Source organism: Nicotiana attenuata, unplaced genomic scaffold (assembly GCF_001879085.1).
Source record: "Nicotiana attenuata strain UT unplaced genomic scaffold, NIATTr2, whole genome shotgun sequence".
Lineage (NCBI taxonomy): Eukaryota > Viridiplantae > Streptophyta > Magnoliopsida > Solanales > Solanaceae > Nicotiana > Nicotiana attenuata.
The window spans coordinates 137,172-153,993 of record NW_017672262.1 but is presented as its reverse complement, the minus strand read 5'-3'; the positions used below and the strand labels follow the sequence as shown (position 1 = coordinate 153,993).

General features: G+C 36.8%; 2 protein-coding genes across 3 annotated transcripts; both read left to right on the top strand.

Moving 5' to 3' along the window:
* Positions 1 to 212: 212 nt before the first annotated feature.
* On the top strand, positions 213 to 3,804 carry LOC109212518 (UDP-galactose/UDP-glucose transporter 2-like). The gene is made up of 8 exons (XM_019376169.1): positions 213 to 335; positions 522 to 695; positions 1,642 to 1,670; positions 1,781 to 1,982; positions 2,117 to 2,359; positions 2,461 to 2,562; positions 3,124 to 3,231; positions 3,330 to 3,804. The coding sequence occupies exons 2-8, from the start codon at positions 570 to 572 to the stop codon at positions 3,573 to 3,575; spliced, it is 1,056 nt and encodes a 351-aa protein (XP_019231714.1). The 5' UTR covers positions 213 to 335; positions 522 to 569; the 3' UTR covers positions 3,576 to 3,804.
* A 1,412-nt stretch (positions 3,805 to 5,216) lies between these two features.
* Positions 5,217 to 16,763, top strand: LOC109212508. Of its 2 annotated transcripts, none has more exons than XM_019376156.1 (9): positions 5,217 to 5,431; positions 6,293 to 6,444; positions 10,741 to 10,828; positions 11,218 to 11,509; positions 12,737 to 12,811; positions 13,854 to 13,951; positions 15,075 to 15,200; positions 16,000 to 16,089; positions 16,329 to 16,763. In XM_019376156.1, the coding sequence occupies exons 1-9, from the start codon at positions 5,375 to 5,377 to the stop codon at positions 16,443 to 16,445; spliced, it is 1,095 nt and encodes a 364-aa protein (XP_019231701.1). In that variant the 5' UTR covers positions 5,217 to 5,374; the 3' UTR covers positions 16,446 to 16,763. The 2 variants fall into 2 exon arrangements, with proteins under 2 accessions (XP_019231701.1, XP_019231700.1); XM_019376155.1 differs by having other exon boundaries at positions 6,290 to 6,444.
* The last annotated feature ends 59 nt before the right edge of the window (positions 16,764 to 16,822 follow it).

The window sequence follows — 16,822 nt, the reverse complement described above, 5'->3', positions numbered from 1 at the left end:
CGAGAAGATAACTTTACCGTTACTCGCTCCACTTTAAAATTTCAACTTTTATATAGTTAAAATAGTAGAGGTAGTAAAAAAAAGAAAATTATTTGACTGTTCAAAACTATTTATAGGAGTAAATACGATAATATGGTAATAAATAATTCATTTAATACCTACAAAATTATTAACCCCACGAAAATCTAGTAACGCTTGAAAGAGCTCATAGATATAGTCACGTAAACTTTGTTTCAATCCCCTTTCTTCCCATATTTCCTCCTGCTTTTATGGCCTCAGTTACCAGAATTAAGCCAACTCTTTAAACCCAAAAAAGGAAAGAGAAAAATATAGAGGTAAATTGTATATCAAGTCTAAGCCAAATTCTTATTCTTTTCTTCTGTTGCTAAGTAAACTGAATCTTTTCACTCTTTTGTTTCTGTTGCTCTGCCTTTTTTTGTTTGTTTTCTAATTGGAATTCAGTCAAAGTGAAACCATGCAACTATTGGGCTATTGATTTTTCAATTCAATTTTCTTTTCAGTTATTTTGTTTGTTAGAGTTTTGAGGGGTTTGAGGGAAGAGAAAGGAGATGAAGAATGATGATCAAGCGAGGTTTTTGTTTGGAATTTCACTAACTGATAGACCCAAATGGCAACAATTCCTCATTTGCTCTTCTGGGTTTTTCTTTGGTTATCTCGTCAATGGCTTGTGCGAGGTCCGTTTCATGCTTTTTTCTCCCCTGTTTCTATCATTATTCTGTGATTTTGCATACATATATCTTTTTTTCACTATATATTTCTATATATGTGTTTTCATTATTGGATTACTGTTCCATTGAGCTTGAATTTTGTCCCAAATTTGCTGCTTTCCTGTTCTCGGGACCACCTTAGCAAAGGCCCTATACTGTGCACCCGATGTTTACACCTAACCAAAGAATTTTAACAATATAACAGGTAAAAGTTAAAGTGAGAATACATTTCACCCAAACGTGGTTAATTAAGTGATAAAAGTAGGACACAATAATAGAAAAAAATCCATATGGGCAATGCCAGTAAGTTGGAGTTAATGCTTAGTTTAAGTTCAGTGTTGCTTGGAGTCTTTAAGTGTATCTAGTGATTTGTATGTCACTATGTCAGTATGAAATGTTAGAGATTCAAGTGTTAGAGAAATCCAAATTATTGGATACTAGCATGAAACGGGTCTAAATTGAATGAATTTAATAAACCGGAACTAGTTTGGAATTGAGGCGTAGTTGTTTTTGTATAGTGTGTGTAATGGTGGTTTTTTGCACACATAGACTTAAACTTCACGATCTGACTCTAGGTGTAAGACTTGTTTAATTTGACTGATGTGACACTTTTTGTTTAATTCATTTCCACCTTTGCTTGCAAAACATAGAAAAAAACATGGTTTACAATAATAGGTCTCATTTATTCATGCTATTGTCTTGGTATGTTGGAATGGTGCTTTTAGTTCTTTTTCATTTTTTCAAGTTTGATATTTAGCGCTGCCTACTTCACGCCCCCTTAGGTACGGCCCTTTCCCGGACCCTTGCGTGAACGCAGGATGCTTTTTGCACCGTGCTGCCCTTTCAGTTTTTGGTCATAATCAGTGTTGCAATGCAAAATAACTGCTTCAATTTTCTTAATTGCAATTTGCAGGAGTATGTATATAATCGACTGGGATTCAGGTAGACTAATGTCTTCCTTCAATTCTGATTGTTTTCTCTACCTTGATCATCACTATGATATTGAAATAAAATTCCTCACTGACAATTTTTTTTCTCAATCTTGGTTTCAGCTATGGATGGTATTTTACCTTTGTACAAGGTTTTGTATATCTATTTCTCATACGTTTGCAGGGTTTCACCACCAAGCAAATGGTGAACCCTTGGAAAACTTATGTGAAACTTTCTGCTGTACTCATGGGTTCTCATGGATTAACAAAGGGCTCCTTGGCTTATTTAAACTATCCGGCACAAATCATGTTCAAATCCACTAAGGTATAGTTATACGTTTTCATTACAAATATATTGCTAATATCAATGAATGGTACTATCTTTTTGTGTAGGAATCTTATAATGTCTTAGTACTTTACATTGGTGTAATTCCGGCTATATTCATTTTTGGAGCATAGGTACTACCGGTAATGGTAATGGGTGCCTTTATGCCTGGTTGGAGGAGAAAATACTCGGTTCAAGAATATGTATCGGCCGTGCTTTTAGTTGGGGGACTAATACTCTTCACATTAGCTGATGCAAATACTTCACCAAACTTCAGTATCATTGGTGTTGTTATGATAACTGGTGCTTTGGTGATGGACTCTTTTCTGGGTAATTATCAAGAAGCAATTTTCACCGTGAATCCTGACACTTCTCAGGTGCTTACTATTTGTTTCATGTTTATGGTTTCTGCATCACTGATTAAATCACCTATTGCATGTATTTAACAATTTGATTGTCGTATTGACTCTTTTATCAGATGGAGATGCTATACTGTTCAACAGTTGTCGGCGCACCTTTTCTACTTGTGCCCATGATACTAACTGGAGAACTCTTTGCTGCATGGAAATCCTGTTATGAGGTTAAAAAAGAAAATCCCTTGCTGATTCTTTGGATTATACCTTGTTCACTTGTTTCATTTTGTCCTGAGATATGGTCATATGGAGAATAAGGAATTGACGAAACTACATTCATTTCGAATGGTTTGATCTGGAGAAACATCTCGCTCTTTTGGCATTCCTCAACAGATTTGCTTAAAAAGAATGAATGTTTCGCCCATTCTTCATAGTCTAGTCATTACGATTTCTTAAATCAATACACGATTTATTTATTTTTGTGATCTCTGTTCATGCTTGATAGATTTGTGCAGTCAGAGCAACATAATGTGAAACAGAATGAGCAGCCGTTATCCAAGCATGCCTGCTTTCCACTGAGCTTTTGTTATTACATTCATTCTATTGTATTTAACAAATTGTAAATGAATGATGAAATATGTAGAACTATGTGAATCGGTTTCAGAAATAACACAGCACTCAAACCTTTATATGGATAATAGTCTTACTCTGAGTGAACTCGTTGAAATTTTTCTCGTCTGGCTGCTACAAAGTTTATATTAGACTAACATTTGTTGTGTAACTTGTAGCATCCATATGTTTACGGTGTGCTTATATTCGAAGCAATGGCCACGTTCATTGGTCAAATTTCAGTTCTATCACTCATTGCTATTTTTGGGGCTGCCACTACTGCTATGGTAAATCTTCTGATTTTCTAATCCTCTAAATCTGCAGCCTTATTGTTATTCTTTTCTCTGATGCTAGAGTTAACGTTCTATGATCATTTCGCGTACAGGTAACCACAGCAAGAAAGGCAGTGACATTGTTGTTGTCATACTTGATCTTTACTAAGCCACTGACCGAACAACATTGCTCCGGATTGCTGTTAATGTCAATGGGAATTGTTTCGCGGCTATTGCCTGACAGTAAACCTCCCTCACACACAGTGAAATCCGACAACACAACTAGACGAAATCATCACAAAGAAGCAAACTTATCATCACAAAATAGTCCAGAAGAAGAGAAGAGGCCATTAGTCTGAGCTTCAAATGTAAAAAAATCCTCAAATGTAATAATTCTTAGCTGAAGTAAGTTTATTGGTAGTTGCTGCTATCCATTTCTTTTGTCCTCTATCCTTTTTGTCTTCATGAACCTCTCTGCTTTCTTTAGAAATATTTGGACTTTATTTTTGTCATAAAAACATAGGAATATAACAAAAGCTCTATGTTTGTCTATATATAGAATGGAATATAGTATATTCCTTCTCTTGATCCCCATTTCTTTGGTTGATGTAGACTGGTGTTATTTTGTTCCTTACATTGAAAGAGTAGATTTGATTTTTAGTGCAAAAAAATTGACATAAATATCAGCAGGAAACCAATGTCTGCTTATTATTTGTTTTTAAGTTTCTAATTTCTTCCCAAAGATATCTCCAGTAACTTTATTTTCTTATTATCTGTTTTATGGTTTCATTAATAATCTGTCACCATATAATACAGTCCACAAGCTGTGTAAGCTACTCCATATATACTTTTAATATATTTTTTAGTTACTTGTAGTCAAATAATATTTTATCAGCTGGAACCTTCTTCTATTATGAATCGACTTAATAAAGGTCCCACAAAACATGCGATAAATAAAACAAGCCTAATTTCATCATTTAGTACGAACTTGTGCTTTTATTTTATCTACAGCACATAGTACTAAGAAAAAAGTGGTACCTTTCAACAATTTGACCAAAAGCCTAGCTCATTTCTAATTAAGCATGTGACCGCACTTTAATAGTTTGTTTGGCCAAGCTTGTTTTAGATTAAAAAAAAAAAATTTAGCCAAATTTTTTTTTCCAAAGTTTAGGTGTTTGTCTAAATTTTTAAAAGAAAAAAAACATACTTTTGAATAGAAGCAGAAGTAGATTTTAAAAAGCAGAAAAGATAGTTTCTTTCTAAAAGTATTTTTTTTAAAAGCACTTTATAGACAACGAAAACACTTTTTAAAAGTTTAGCCAACACTAATTGTTGCTCAAAAGTACTTTTTAAATTAATTAACTAAACACAAACTATTTCTTACCAAATTTACTTAGCATTTTTTAAAATAAGATAATATTAGAAGCTTCGCAGGCTATAACTCATTTGTCCTTGGTGTTGCTTATTGGGCTTCTTATTAGAGGTGTTCATAAGAGCCCGAAAAACAGAACTAAACCGAAAATCAAACCGAACCAATAAAAAAACTAATACTTTTTAGGTTTGGTTTGGTTTTTATTTTGAATTTTAAAAATCGATCAAATTTAATTTGGTTTTGATTTTAATCAAAAAATAACCGACTTACTTGGTTTGATTGTTTTTTAGGAAAAAATCGATCCAAACCGAACCATGGACCCATACTTCTTATAAAAGGCCTTTTGTGTAAACTCTCATCTTTTTGAATTATTATTTTTAATTTCAAGTACTGGGTCCCACCAATATCTTTGGTGTTTGGCTGGGGAATGAAGGGTATGTGAAATTAGACTGCTAAAAAGACAATGCCACATGTCCCACGTGAAAATTACAGCAGTTTTTAGTGCCCGTTAAATGATTACCAAACAGCTACACTTAAAAACGTTATAGGGCCGGGCCCCAACGGCGGTATCACGTCCGTTAGCCCTAATAAATCCAATCTAACGATCCAAATTGAATAACATTAGTGCCCCAAAACCCAATTTCACGGCCCAAATATCCATTTCCCTCTTACACCCCTGTTCATTCGAAAAAGAAAAACCCTAATTTTTAAAAATATTGAAAACATTGCCAAAAGCTAAATTCTCTGTGAATTCAGAAATCGAATTTGTGTTTGATTTTGTCAATCATGAGAGGAACTAAACGATTTGCGGCGTCCGATTCCAACTCGTTCACTACCGACTCAGTGAGTTTGTTCTCTGTTATACTAATGCTAAATTCTTAGTTTTCAAGTATTTAAAGGAGCTTTTTTTTGGGTTGATATTCTTAGTGCTTGAATTTTTTAGATATTAGAGTTGTTGATTTAGTTAAATGATGAATTATTTAGTAATGGAATGAACTGGCCGTGAACAAAGTGGAAGGTGTATAGGAATAATCATATAGCCGAAAGTAACTAATTTGGAACGGATACCGTAGTTTATTCATTGATTAGAGCTTCCATGTTGTTCTCAATTCTCAGCTTTCAACTGTTTAAAGGAGGAAAGTGTGTTAAATTTGTGTAAAGCTAGCATTTTTTGTATTTTCTAAAGGTTTGAGTTTTATGTAGATTTTGTTTTTTATATGACAGTGGTGTCATGGTCAGCTTGCGCACCTCGACTCTTCCACTAGGTACTAGGTAATTTTGCCGACCAATGCCTGGGCATATGGGAATAAATCACTTTTAATCTTTTTTGGCTCCGCTCGGATGTGAACCCTAGCCGTCATGGTTTCCAGACACTTCATTTACTTGAAATACAAATTATTTACTACTGTAACTGATTGAGTGAACCCAGCGGTAATACAGATCATTTGGGATTGAGCGGTAGTTGATTTGATTTTTTTAGAGTTGTTACCATTTGTTTGGATTGGAGAATAAATAAAGTTTTGATTTTGCTTCCAAAAGAAATTGTTTAAATTATTGCAATGCATCAAGGGATATGATGTTGAACTTTGCATCTTTAGAAATTAGCAAATTGGGGGCGTCTTGGTTGTGTAATCTTAAGAGAAGCTTTTTTGGATAGTTGGGCTGACCCTTTTTTATATCTCTTGTTTTCTGGTTTCAAAGCAGTTTCAGGGCAAAAGAATAATGGCGGGATCAATTTTTGATTCACAAAAGGCTGAACAATCCCTGCCACAAACAATGAAGACTCCGCAGTTAGATATGCAAAGGGCTGAGTCATCTAGACAGCATGCGAGAGCTCTCAATACTCAGTTTGCAAGGTCTCTCATCTTTCTGTTTCAACTACTTTGCTTCTCAAGAAGTAATTTTGTCATGCCCTCTATGGTTATTCTATCTCTGTACATTCTTCCTGCAACTTACCCCTCCTTCCCCCCACCCAAAAAAAAAACAAAGAAAGAAGAAAGCAATACCAAAAGTTTAAATAAATAAATAAAACAAAAAGGAAAAGAATGCTTTCACATAATGGATTGGGGAAAACGGATCTAATTGAAGTAATGCTTTCTCCCTAGCAAAGAAGACGAAGGGAGAAACTGAAGCCAAGAGATTGATCTGCTCGGTGAATTATGATGGGGTGAGAAGAAGAACAAGGGTAGGAAATACCAATCATTTTCTGGATGAAAGTTAAGATTTTGACATGGAACATAAGGGGGTTGAATAACAACGGGAAGAGGGACACTCTTAAATCATTAATCAGTGAGTGGAAACCAGATGTTCTCTGTCTTCAAGAAACTAAATTAGAAGAGTGGAACAGATTCTTAGATAGGCAGATTTGGGGCAACAGATGGGTCGATTGGGCTGAACTCAAAGCCAGTGTACTAGGGGTGGGATCATCATCATGTGGGATAGAAGACAATGGAATTGCTCTCAAATACAGCAGGGGACTTACTCTATCCCTTGTATGTTGGAAAGTCTAAATGAGGTCTTCAGTTGGTGCTTTACAGGGGTCTATGGCCGCACACTAACATTGAAAGGGAAGAGTTGTGGAATGAACTTGGAGCTATAAGAGGGATTTGGCCTGATCAATGGGTGATAGGGGGTGATTTTAATGTATGCAGATTCAAAAATGAGAGACTAAATTGTGTGAGAAGATCCAGGGCCATGCGAAAATTTTCAAATGTAATACAGGATCTTTGCTTGGTGGATCTCCCTTTACAGGGGGCTTTTTACACATGGACTAGAGGGGAGGATACCATTCAAGCATCTAGAATAGATAGATTTTTTATCTCAAATGAATGGAATGATTCCTTAGCAAAATCAATCAGAATGCTCTCCCTAATGTCATCTCTGATCACATTCCACTCATGCTAGAATGTGGTGACCGGAACACTAACCCTTCTTACTTTAAATTTGAGAACATGTGGTTGGGGATGGAGAGCTTCATGGATAAAGTCAAGGCATGGTGGCAGAGCTATGCAGTCAATGGCAATCCCGACTTTATTCTTACTCAAAAACTCAAGCTACTCAAAAAAAATCTTACCATCTGGAATAAGGAGGAATTGGGATTGATAGGGCTTAAGAAAAGGAAAGCACTAGAAGACCTTCTCACATTGCAACAGAACACTGAAGGTAGAGCACAAACTCAGGAAGAGAAAGAGAAGTTCATAAGCCTAAAAATGGAAGTGGAGCAAATGGCCAAAGCAGAAGAAGTATCATGGAGGCAAAAATCAAGATGCCTGTGGCTCAAAGAAGGCGACAGGAACACAAAGTTTTTTCAGAAAATGGCTAATTCCAACAGAAGATCAAATGGAATTGACAGACTGAAAGTAGGGGATGAAATTACATAAGACAAAGATCTCATCAAGGGTGAAATTCTTAGTTTCTATCAGCAACTCTACACGGAAAATGAGAATTGGAGACCTACAACAAGGTTTGATGATGTTGCAACAATCACAGGGGAAGAAAAAGTGTGGCTAGAGAGCATTTACAGAAGAGGAGGTTATAGCAGTCATTAAAGAGTGTGCTCCAGACAAAACTCCAGGTCCAGATAGTTACACCATGGTATTTTATCAGAAATCATGGGAGATAATTAAAGAAGATATAATGGGAGCACTGGTAGGTCATGCAACGCCTCTTTTATTGCACTGATTCCCAAAAAGAAAGGTGCAATAGAACTCAAGGGCTATAGACCTATCAGCTTAATTGGAAGTGTATACAAGATTGCCTCCAAAATCCTAGCAGAAAGACTGAAAAGAGTGATTGGGAAGCTTGTCTCAGGACATCAAAATGCATTCATCAAAACAAGACAAATCAATGATGCTGCACTAATTGCTAATGAGGTACTAGACTGGAGACAGAAATCAGGGCAGCCAGGTCTCCTTTTCAAACTTGATATTGAAAAGGCCTTTGACCAGCTAAACTGGTATTACCTATTCAATATACTTAGGAAGATGGGGTTTGGTGCAGGTTGGATCAGGTGGATCAAGTTTTGTGTAACAACTGTGAAGTATTCAGTTCTTGTCAATGGAGGTCCAGTTGGGTTCTTCTCCTCACAGAAAGGATTGAGACAAGGGGATCCCCTCTCACCCTTTTTGTTCATTTTGGCAATGGAAGGCCTTAGCAAAATGCTTGACAAAGCAAACCAAATACACTGGTTGGAGGGTTTCAAGGTGGAAAGTTTAGTTGGGAGCTCAATTAGTGTCTCTCATCTCTTGTGTGCAGATGACACGCTTATTTTCTGTGGAGCTGATAGGTCGCAAGTGCTCTATCTTAACATCACACTCATGATTTTTGAAGCTATATCCGGCCTCCACATGAACAGATTGAAGAGCACTATTTACCCTGTAAACACAGTCCCAAATATGGAGGAGCTAGCAGAGCTAATGGGTTGCAATGTGGGATCTTTTCCACAACATATTTGGGTCTACCACTTGGAGCCAAAGTCAAGTAACCAGATATCTGGAATGGGATAGTAGAGAAATTTGAAAAAAGGTTTGAAACTTGGCAAATGCAGTATCTTTCACTAGGGGGCAGAATAACACTCATTAACAGTGTCCTGGACAGCATACCAACATACTTCATGTCCCTATTTCCTATACCAGCCAGGGTGCAGAAAGGGCTAGACAAAATTAGAAGAAACTTAATAGTCAAAACAACAAATTTCATCTGGTGAAATGGCCAAGAGTATTTCTGCCAAAGGAGCATGGAGGATTGGGCATAAAAGACCTAGCATTGCACAACAAGAGCATGCTAATGAAGTGGCATTGGAGGTATAACATTGAGAATACTGGGATGTGAAAAGATGTGATCATGGCAAAGTATGGGGTGCAGAGTCAATAGTGCACCAAACAGAGCAGGTTACCACATGGCACTGGTCCCTGGAAGCATATCTCAAGCCTATGGGATGAATTCCAGCCAACTGTTCAATAAAGCTAGGGAATGGAGCACGTGTATCATTCTGGAAGGATAAGTGGTTAGGGAACCAGACTCAGAAAGAAGACTACCCAAATTTATATCTCATAGTTAGCAATCAAAACTCCACTGTGGGTCAAATATGGCACAACAACTCATGGGACCTACAAACAAGGAGAAACTTACAGGACTGGGAGCTAAATGACTATCTGGAGCTTCAATCTAAGCTAGCGGGTGTCACTATCAAACCTCAGGAGAGAGACAAACTATTATGGGATGTTCAACATGATGGGATATTCACTGTCAAGAAAGGTTATGCACATTTGTGCTCGAACAAGGAGTTGATTGACAACTGGCCATGGAAACTCATCTGGAGAACTAAACTTCCACCTAAAGTAATTGGCTTCACTTGGATAACCTTATATGAAGCATGTCTCACTCAAGATAATCTAAGTCGAAGGAACATCTACATAGTGAATAGGTGCTACATGTGTCAGATTAAGGCAGAGAGTGTGAGGCATCTTTTTCTCCATTGTGCAGTTGCAGCAGATTTGTGGAGTATGTTTTTCTCAATTTTTGGACTAGCCTGGGTCATGCCTAATAGTATTAAAGAGGCCTACGAAAGCTGGTGCTCTTGGAGAGTTGGCAAATCCATCAAAAAAACTTGGCTCTTGATCCCCGCTTCTATTTTTCGGTGTATATGGACTGAAAGGAATAGCAGATGTTTTGATGGGATATCAACTCCAAACCATGCTCTTAAAGCTAAATGTTTATTGAACATTTTTACTTGGCTTAATCAGGCATATGTATCTAGTTGTGATCATTTTTTGGACTGTGTCTGCTCCTTAGTTTAACATAGGTTTATTTTTGTTGTTGTTTATGAGCGGACACACTTTATTTACTTGTACTCTCTTTTGCTATGCATCTTCTTGATGCTTTTAATGAAATTCTCTTACTTCATAAAAAAAAAATGCTTTCTCTCCCTAGAGTCTTACTCATTCCGTTAAAATATGGTAGCACCGTAGCAGCATGTCAAGCTATGTTTTCCTTGATGTTTGTTAACTCACTGGTTCTTCTCCTTTATGAGAAAGTTTTGTTTTCTTTCTTGTTTATCTCCATTCAAGTCGCTTGTCTCATTGGAGGATAAAAAGCTGTCGCAGACATAGATCTGTATTTAACTAGTGGATACTACTGTTTTTTGTGAGCAGTTGGGTCCAAACACAGTTACAGAACCACCCTGATGAACTTTGGGAAGATGGAGTTCAAGACTACTTAAACCATTCTTCAACTATCAAGGTATCTTCGGCATCTCTCAGATTTCCACTCTCCAATTTTTTTTCCCAGATAGTTTGTATGAATGTTTCTCCACACACACACACACTCTCCAAAGATACTTTTATAAATTGCTTTGGTTGGGGATGTGTTGCTTATTCTATTTCCCCATATTGATACAATTATATCTGCTAATTCATTGATGATAGGGTAAGCCAACATATTTCAGCAAGATTTTGTTGGAAAAGCATATCATCTACTTGAATACCAAACATTTTTTTTTAAATTTTAAAATAACACCTAGAATGTTGCTAGTTGAGTAAAAGATTTCATGTCGAATTGAGCGTGCATAGGGCTTGATAGATGTTTCCTCGTATGCTGGTGGTTTTTCAATTGTGGCCATTCAATTGCAGGATAAGTTTAGTGACATTGTGAATTGGCTAAAAGCTAATTCTTCCAATGGAGAAAATAAATCTGCACTGGGATCCCAAGCTGCTTCGAAGACCCTAGAGTCAGAAACTAAGGAGAATGATGGTAGATTATCTTTTCTCAAACCTGTTGTTCCTGTGGCTAATTCATCTCCAGGTTTTGGGGCTGTGGCTAATTCATCTCCAAGTTTCGGTGGTCTGGCTAATTCATCTTCAAGTTTTGGTACATCATGGAGCTCAGGAGGTCTCTTTAACAACAAATCTCCCTTTTCATTTGGTAAGTCTTCTTTATCCTGGATGCTTTATGTTGCTTCTTTTTTCTCTTTTTTTTTCTTCTGATGAATAGTTCTGGTATCTTTATTTTGTTACCTTTCTAAAAGAAATGGTTTTGGTATCTTTATTTTATAACAATGTACAACAACAACAACAAGCTCAGTAATTTCCCACAAGTGGGGTCTGGGAAGGGTAAGATGTACGCAGCCTTACCCTTGGAAGGAGGTTGTTTCCGATAGACCCTCTGCTGGAGAATGGATGAAAAAAGTTATGGCAACAAGTAGGAATAACAACAAGATAAAATAAGACTGAAGCCAAGAAAGCCGCTAAACTCTAGGTAGTAATATCAATCTATGAATAAAAGGATATCATACTAACGCTAATGCTAGCGAACTGAGTGAGACAAAGAGAAACGCTCGACTACCTACTAGCCTTCTACCCTAATCTTCGACCTCCACACCCTCCTATCTAGGGCTATGTCCTCAGTCAGCTCCAGCTGCGCAATCACCTCTCCCCAAGACTTCTTAGGCTAGTAGGTAGTCCTCCTGATAGGCTGATACCCACTGAGGCTAACCTCTCGCACCTTCTAGTATTTAGCTTGTTCTTCGAGCAAATTAGCTCATTGCTGTTTTGTAGCTCAAGTTAATTCAAGAAAAATCTGAACTGGTGTCATTTCTTATGGAATTTTTAATTTAATACTCAGTTGTGACACTTCTCTGTTGTCTGTTTCCCGCAGTAGCTCTATGATAAATGGACCAGTCATTTAGAATCTGTTAATCATCATTACATCTCGGAATGGGCTATTTTTAATATCATATTTTTTTCTGAAGAGTGAAGTAAGAGATCGAGCTTGCACCTGATGCATTATAACCTAATGCGGCTGTTAAGAAGGATTGGGATGGACCAATTTATTTTCGATTTACCAAATGGTGTAACCTTTCGAGTTATGAGAACACAAAAACTATATTATTATGCTTGACCAAAGGTAATCATATTGTGTGGTGGAACATATAATTGGGGAAAGCAGAAGTGACTGCCGCATCAACTACTTTTATGATTAAATAATTATTTGCGATATATTATGATATTGTTTTTCCACTCAGTCTTTTCATGCTCATATAACCTTTCTCTGTTGTCAAAATAGCTTTTAATCACATGAAATGGATTTATCATAATGTATATATGACTGTAGTACTTCAATTTCACTGCTGAACTTGCTAATCCTTTTTAGGACTTCAATCTTCGGTACAAACCCAAAATTCGGTACCTGTGAAAAATGATGCTGCAAACGATGTCCAAGATGCTGGTAAGGTTTGGAGATTTCATGTTTCAGTTGATTTTTCTAGGTCAAATTATATGTTATCACTTTATCTATTGTGTTGCTTGATACTCATTATGTGTTCATTATTTTATTTTGATTATTAAGTCCTCTAGATAATTGTCTGTTTTCCCGTTTGACATATTGTGATGGTGGGTTGGGGGGGGGGGGGGGGAATCAAGTAGATTAGTCCTGGTTTTTCTTATCTTTCATCATATGAGAGTTTCAGATTCACCTTATTTTCATATCACATGCAAGACTGTTGATGATTTATTAGTCATTTCCTTTGGGTTATGACACAGAGTCATGTGGCCATATGGTTGGTGGAGGTTAAGTGCCTAATGCTTTGAGAATATAACATAATGTTGACTAGTAGCACTGCTTGAAGAGTTTCTTTGTATTACTTGATTCTCCCCGTCTCTAATTAAGGATGGCCCATTATGTTCTTGTTGCTCCTATTGGAGCAGCCTTAGACAGTAGAAGGGAAATAACATTGTCTTATTGTCTTTTGGAATTTTAGAACACGAGCTTTGGAGTTGAGACTACTATCTGTTCTTTTTTGCTCCCATTCAATTAAGTTTGAGAATTTTGTCACTGAAAGGTCATCTTGATGTAACAGATTTCTAGCAACTACTGGTTAATGACTGATTTACAGAATGAATGGGAGAATAATATTGGGCCAGCGCTGATATTTCAGTATTTCTAAAGCTGAAAACAGGTCAATCAGAGACTAACTAAGCCAAGTCATACCTAGTGTTAACCTTTTAAAATGGACAGGGTATTGTTTTCCCTTTTGCAAAAGAAGTGCAACAGGAAGAAAAATGAATACCTTCGTATACACAGTCTGGACGCGACTGACCCTGTATAGTTTTTGTATAGACTAATGAAGTTGAAGAAACATAATCAATCGATTTTATCTTGAAGAGTTTTCTGGGGACTATTTTTTCTTCTTCTTCTTTCATTATCGGCCTCAGAAGATTGTGAAATTTTTTGTTTTTTGTTTGCTCCCTAACTGGTGGAGTTTATGCAGAAGATGAAGTGGAGCAGCCAAGCAGCCCATCTGTGAAGAAGAGTGAAGAACAGGGAGTCACTTTAGTCCACGAAGTCAAATGTAAACTTTATGTGAAGGTAACATATCAAGTGCTTACTCCTGTTCAGAGAGAAATATATCATGTGTAGTTCTTTTTGGTGTTGTAATAATATTACTGGATGGTTACTACCCATTTTTCAGGTCTTTAAACTTTCAGCTATATTTTGTCTTGTGATGTACTATCTTTTTTTCATCCCATTCCAGTTTATGTGAACCTATTTCATTTTTAGTCCGTTCCAAAAAAATGACCCCTTTCAAAATTTGAAAAAAATTTAACTTCAATTTCCTATCTATCCTTAATAAAAACCTTTTACAGCCACACAAATGTTATGGTCGATTTAAAACCACAAATTCCACAAGTCTTCCTTTCTTTCTTGAACTCCGTGCCCAGTCAAATAGGTTCACATAAATTGAATTGGAGGGAGTAACACTTTTGGTTTTTATTTAAACTGCGGTTTGTCTCGTCAATTTTTGTTTGAGGAGTAACTTATGCATGTCTCATGTTGACAACAAGTGACCAATGAACTGAACTGTAGGACTGTAGTGGTCAAATCGTGTGTGAGACATGTAATAGCTGATATTCTTTAGCCTTCCCAACATTCTCTATAATAATAGTTACATTGCTCTATGGTATGTGCAAGGGTAGCTTCAGCAGGTGAAGCACACTGAGCGAGTCACAAGAGTCATGTCCAATTAGTTGTATTCTTTTGTGTTTCGCATGTATGACTGCATTTTTTCTTGCATTAGATTGCTTTAAGTTTTGTATAAAAGGACATTCTTATGCTACAGAAAATTCTTATACAGATTGCTACATTCTCTTGCTGTGATCTGATATAACATTTTTTGGATCAGATTCTCATCTTATTATCACCATTTTTTCGTTGTCGTTTAACTTTTTTACTTTATTCATTGAAATCAGCCTCTTGTCATTAAGGCACTATAGTTTCATGCTTCTAGTGGATCATTCTATAAGTTTGGCCATGAAGATTCTTTTCGAGATTCAAATTCAAGCTATTGACTTATTTTTATTTGTATTAAAATTATGTTGAGTTTGAGTTTTTTTAACTAATATGTTGAATTTGAGTTGTCTTGTGTGATCTGTTATCTGCTCTATTTATGACATCTCTTCCTCTCTCTTTTTTCCTAATTCCATTTGCTCAGTCAACTGATCCAGCTGATAAAGATGCATGGAAAGACAGGGGCACTGGTCAGCTTTCTATTAAGTGTAAAGAAGGTGTTAGCAAAGGTACCCGGGAATCCAAACCAACTATTGTGATACGAAATGATGTAAGTTCCTACCATTTGTCGCTTCCAGTGCACCCCCGTACCCACCCAAAGTAAAGTAAAATGAAATAAACCCTAGTCCCAACAAGGAAATAATATCCTTCTATTCTCTATTAGTTTATTCTGCTTTTTTTCTTTGTATCTTTGAGTAGGAAGGGACGCATATATTTGTCAGTTGAACTATAAAGGCAGAACTGTGAAATGGGAATCGCAGTAGCAGTATGTTCAGTTTAACTTTTAGCTTTCCCCTCTCTTCAGGGTTTATTTAATTTAGTACTAATAACTAAGATAACATTTGCCACAGCCTTAGTGGGCGACTACCGGGACGGGAGATAGCAGGTATCTAGTGGAATAGTCGAGGCTCACATGTCACCACGGGCACCTCTGTTATAAAAAAGAACGAAAAAGAATAATACTAGAGGTAACATAAACAGTGGAAAATTGGGATGTCATTTACTCTTAAGGGCCGTATTGAATTGGTCAAGAAGACAATTTTCACTTCTCTCTGACTTGCCACAAAGCAAATAGCCAAATAAAAGAAACAAGATTCTTATTTCTCCTACATTTGCCTCCCTTTCTTTACCCTAGTGTCTGAACAGGCCCTGAGTTAAAAAAGTATTTTTCCCGTGTCTGGGGGGGATAATGCTGGATAATTAACTGCTTGCTATTGCACTTTTTGGGAAAGGAGTATTTTAATCTTGCTCTTCAGACAGGAGAACTAGATCACACCTTAACCTTTCTGCTTATCGAAAAAGAAGATTACACCTAACTTTTCTTTTGGCGTATTTTATACTTGTTGCAGGTTGGAAAGATTTTGCTTAATGCATTGTTATATCCAGGCATTAAAACAAACATGCAGAAGAACTCCATTGTTGCAATATTTCATACCTCGGTAAAATTTCTAAACCACGAATCCATCTCATTCTTAGAAAATGCTCGCCAATTTGAACAACTCCCTGTAAGTGGAAGTTTAACTACTGTGGTTCTTGAAAGCTTAGACAGTTGGCAGTTCAGCACTCATTGTAAATACCATTCTTCAAGTTTTTTTCCCAATTTACTTAAAACAATAATGCTAAAACTTGAAGAACTTAGTTCTATTTCCAACTGCATTAACTGGTTGCTTGTCCTTAGGGTGATGGTGATAATGATGATGCTGTGGTCGCACGGACATTCTTGATAAGAACGAAAACCGGGGAGGATCGAGATAAATTGGCAGCAGTCATCCAGGAATATGCTCCTGCTGCCTGAGGACTACCTTGGCAGCAATTCTTTTTCTGTACCATACCCACCTCCGGGCTGGATGGATGCTTGGAATGGATCGCTTTACCTCTTCGACAGTTTCTTGGAAGCCTCTTGACAGTGTAGCAGTTAAATTATAGCTTAGCTTATTTTGCAGTACAAATGAACTGATCCTGCTTTTGTGGAAATCCTGTCCCATCGAGAGGCTTTTACACACTGTATTGTATAGAGGAAAGAATTTGAGATGCTAGTGCCCAACAGAAAGGAAAGAAATGTACACATTTCTGATTATTGTTGGAGAAGAGAACCTATTTCATTCAATTTTTCCATCTTTGCCCACTCTTGCAGTTTTCAATAGCGAAATGCCATACTCAATCGCAAAATAG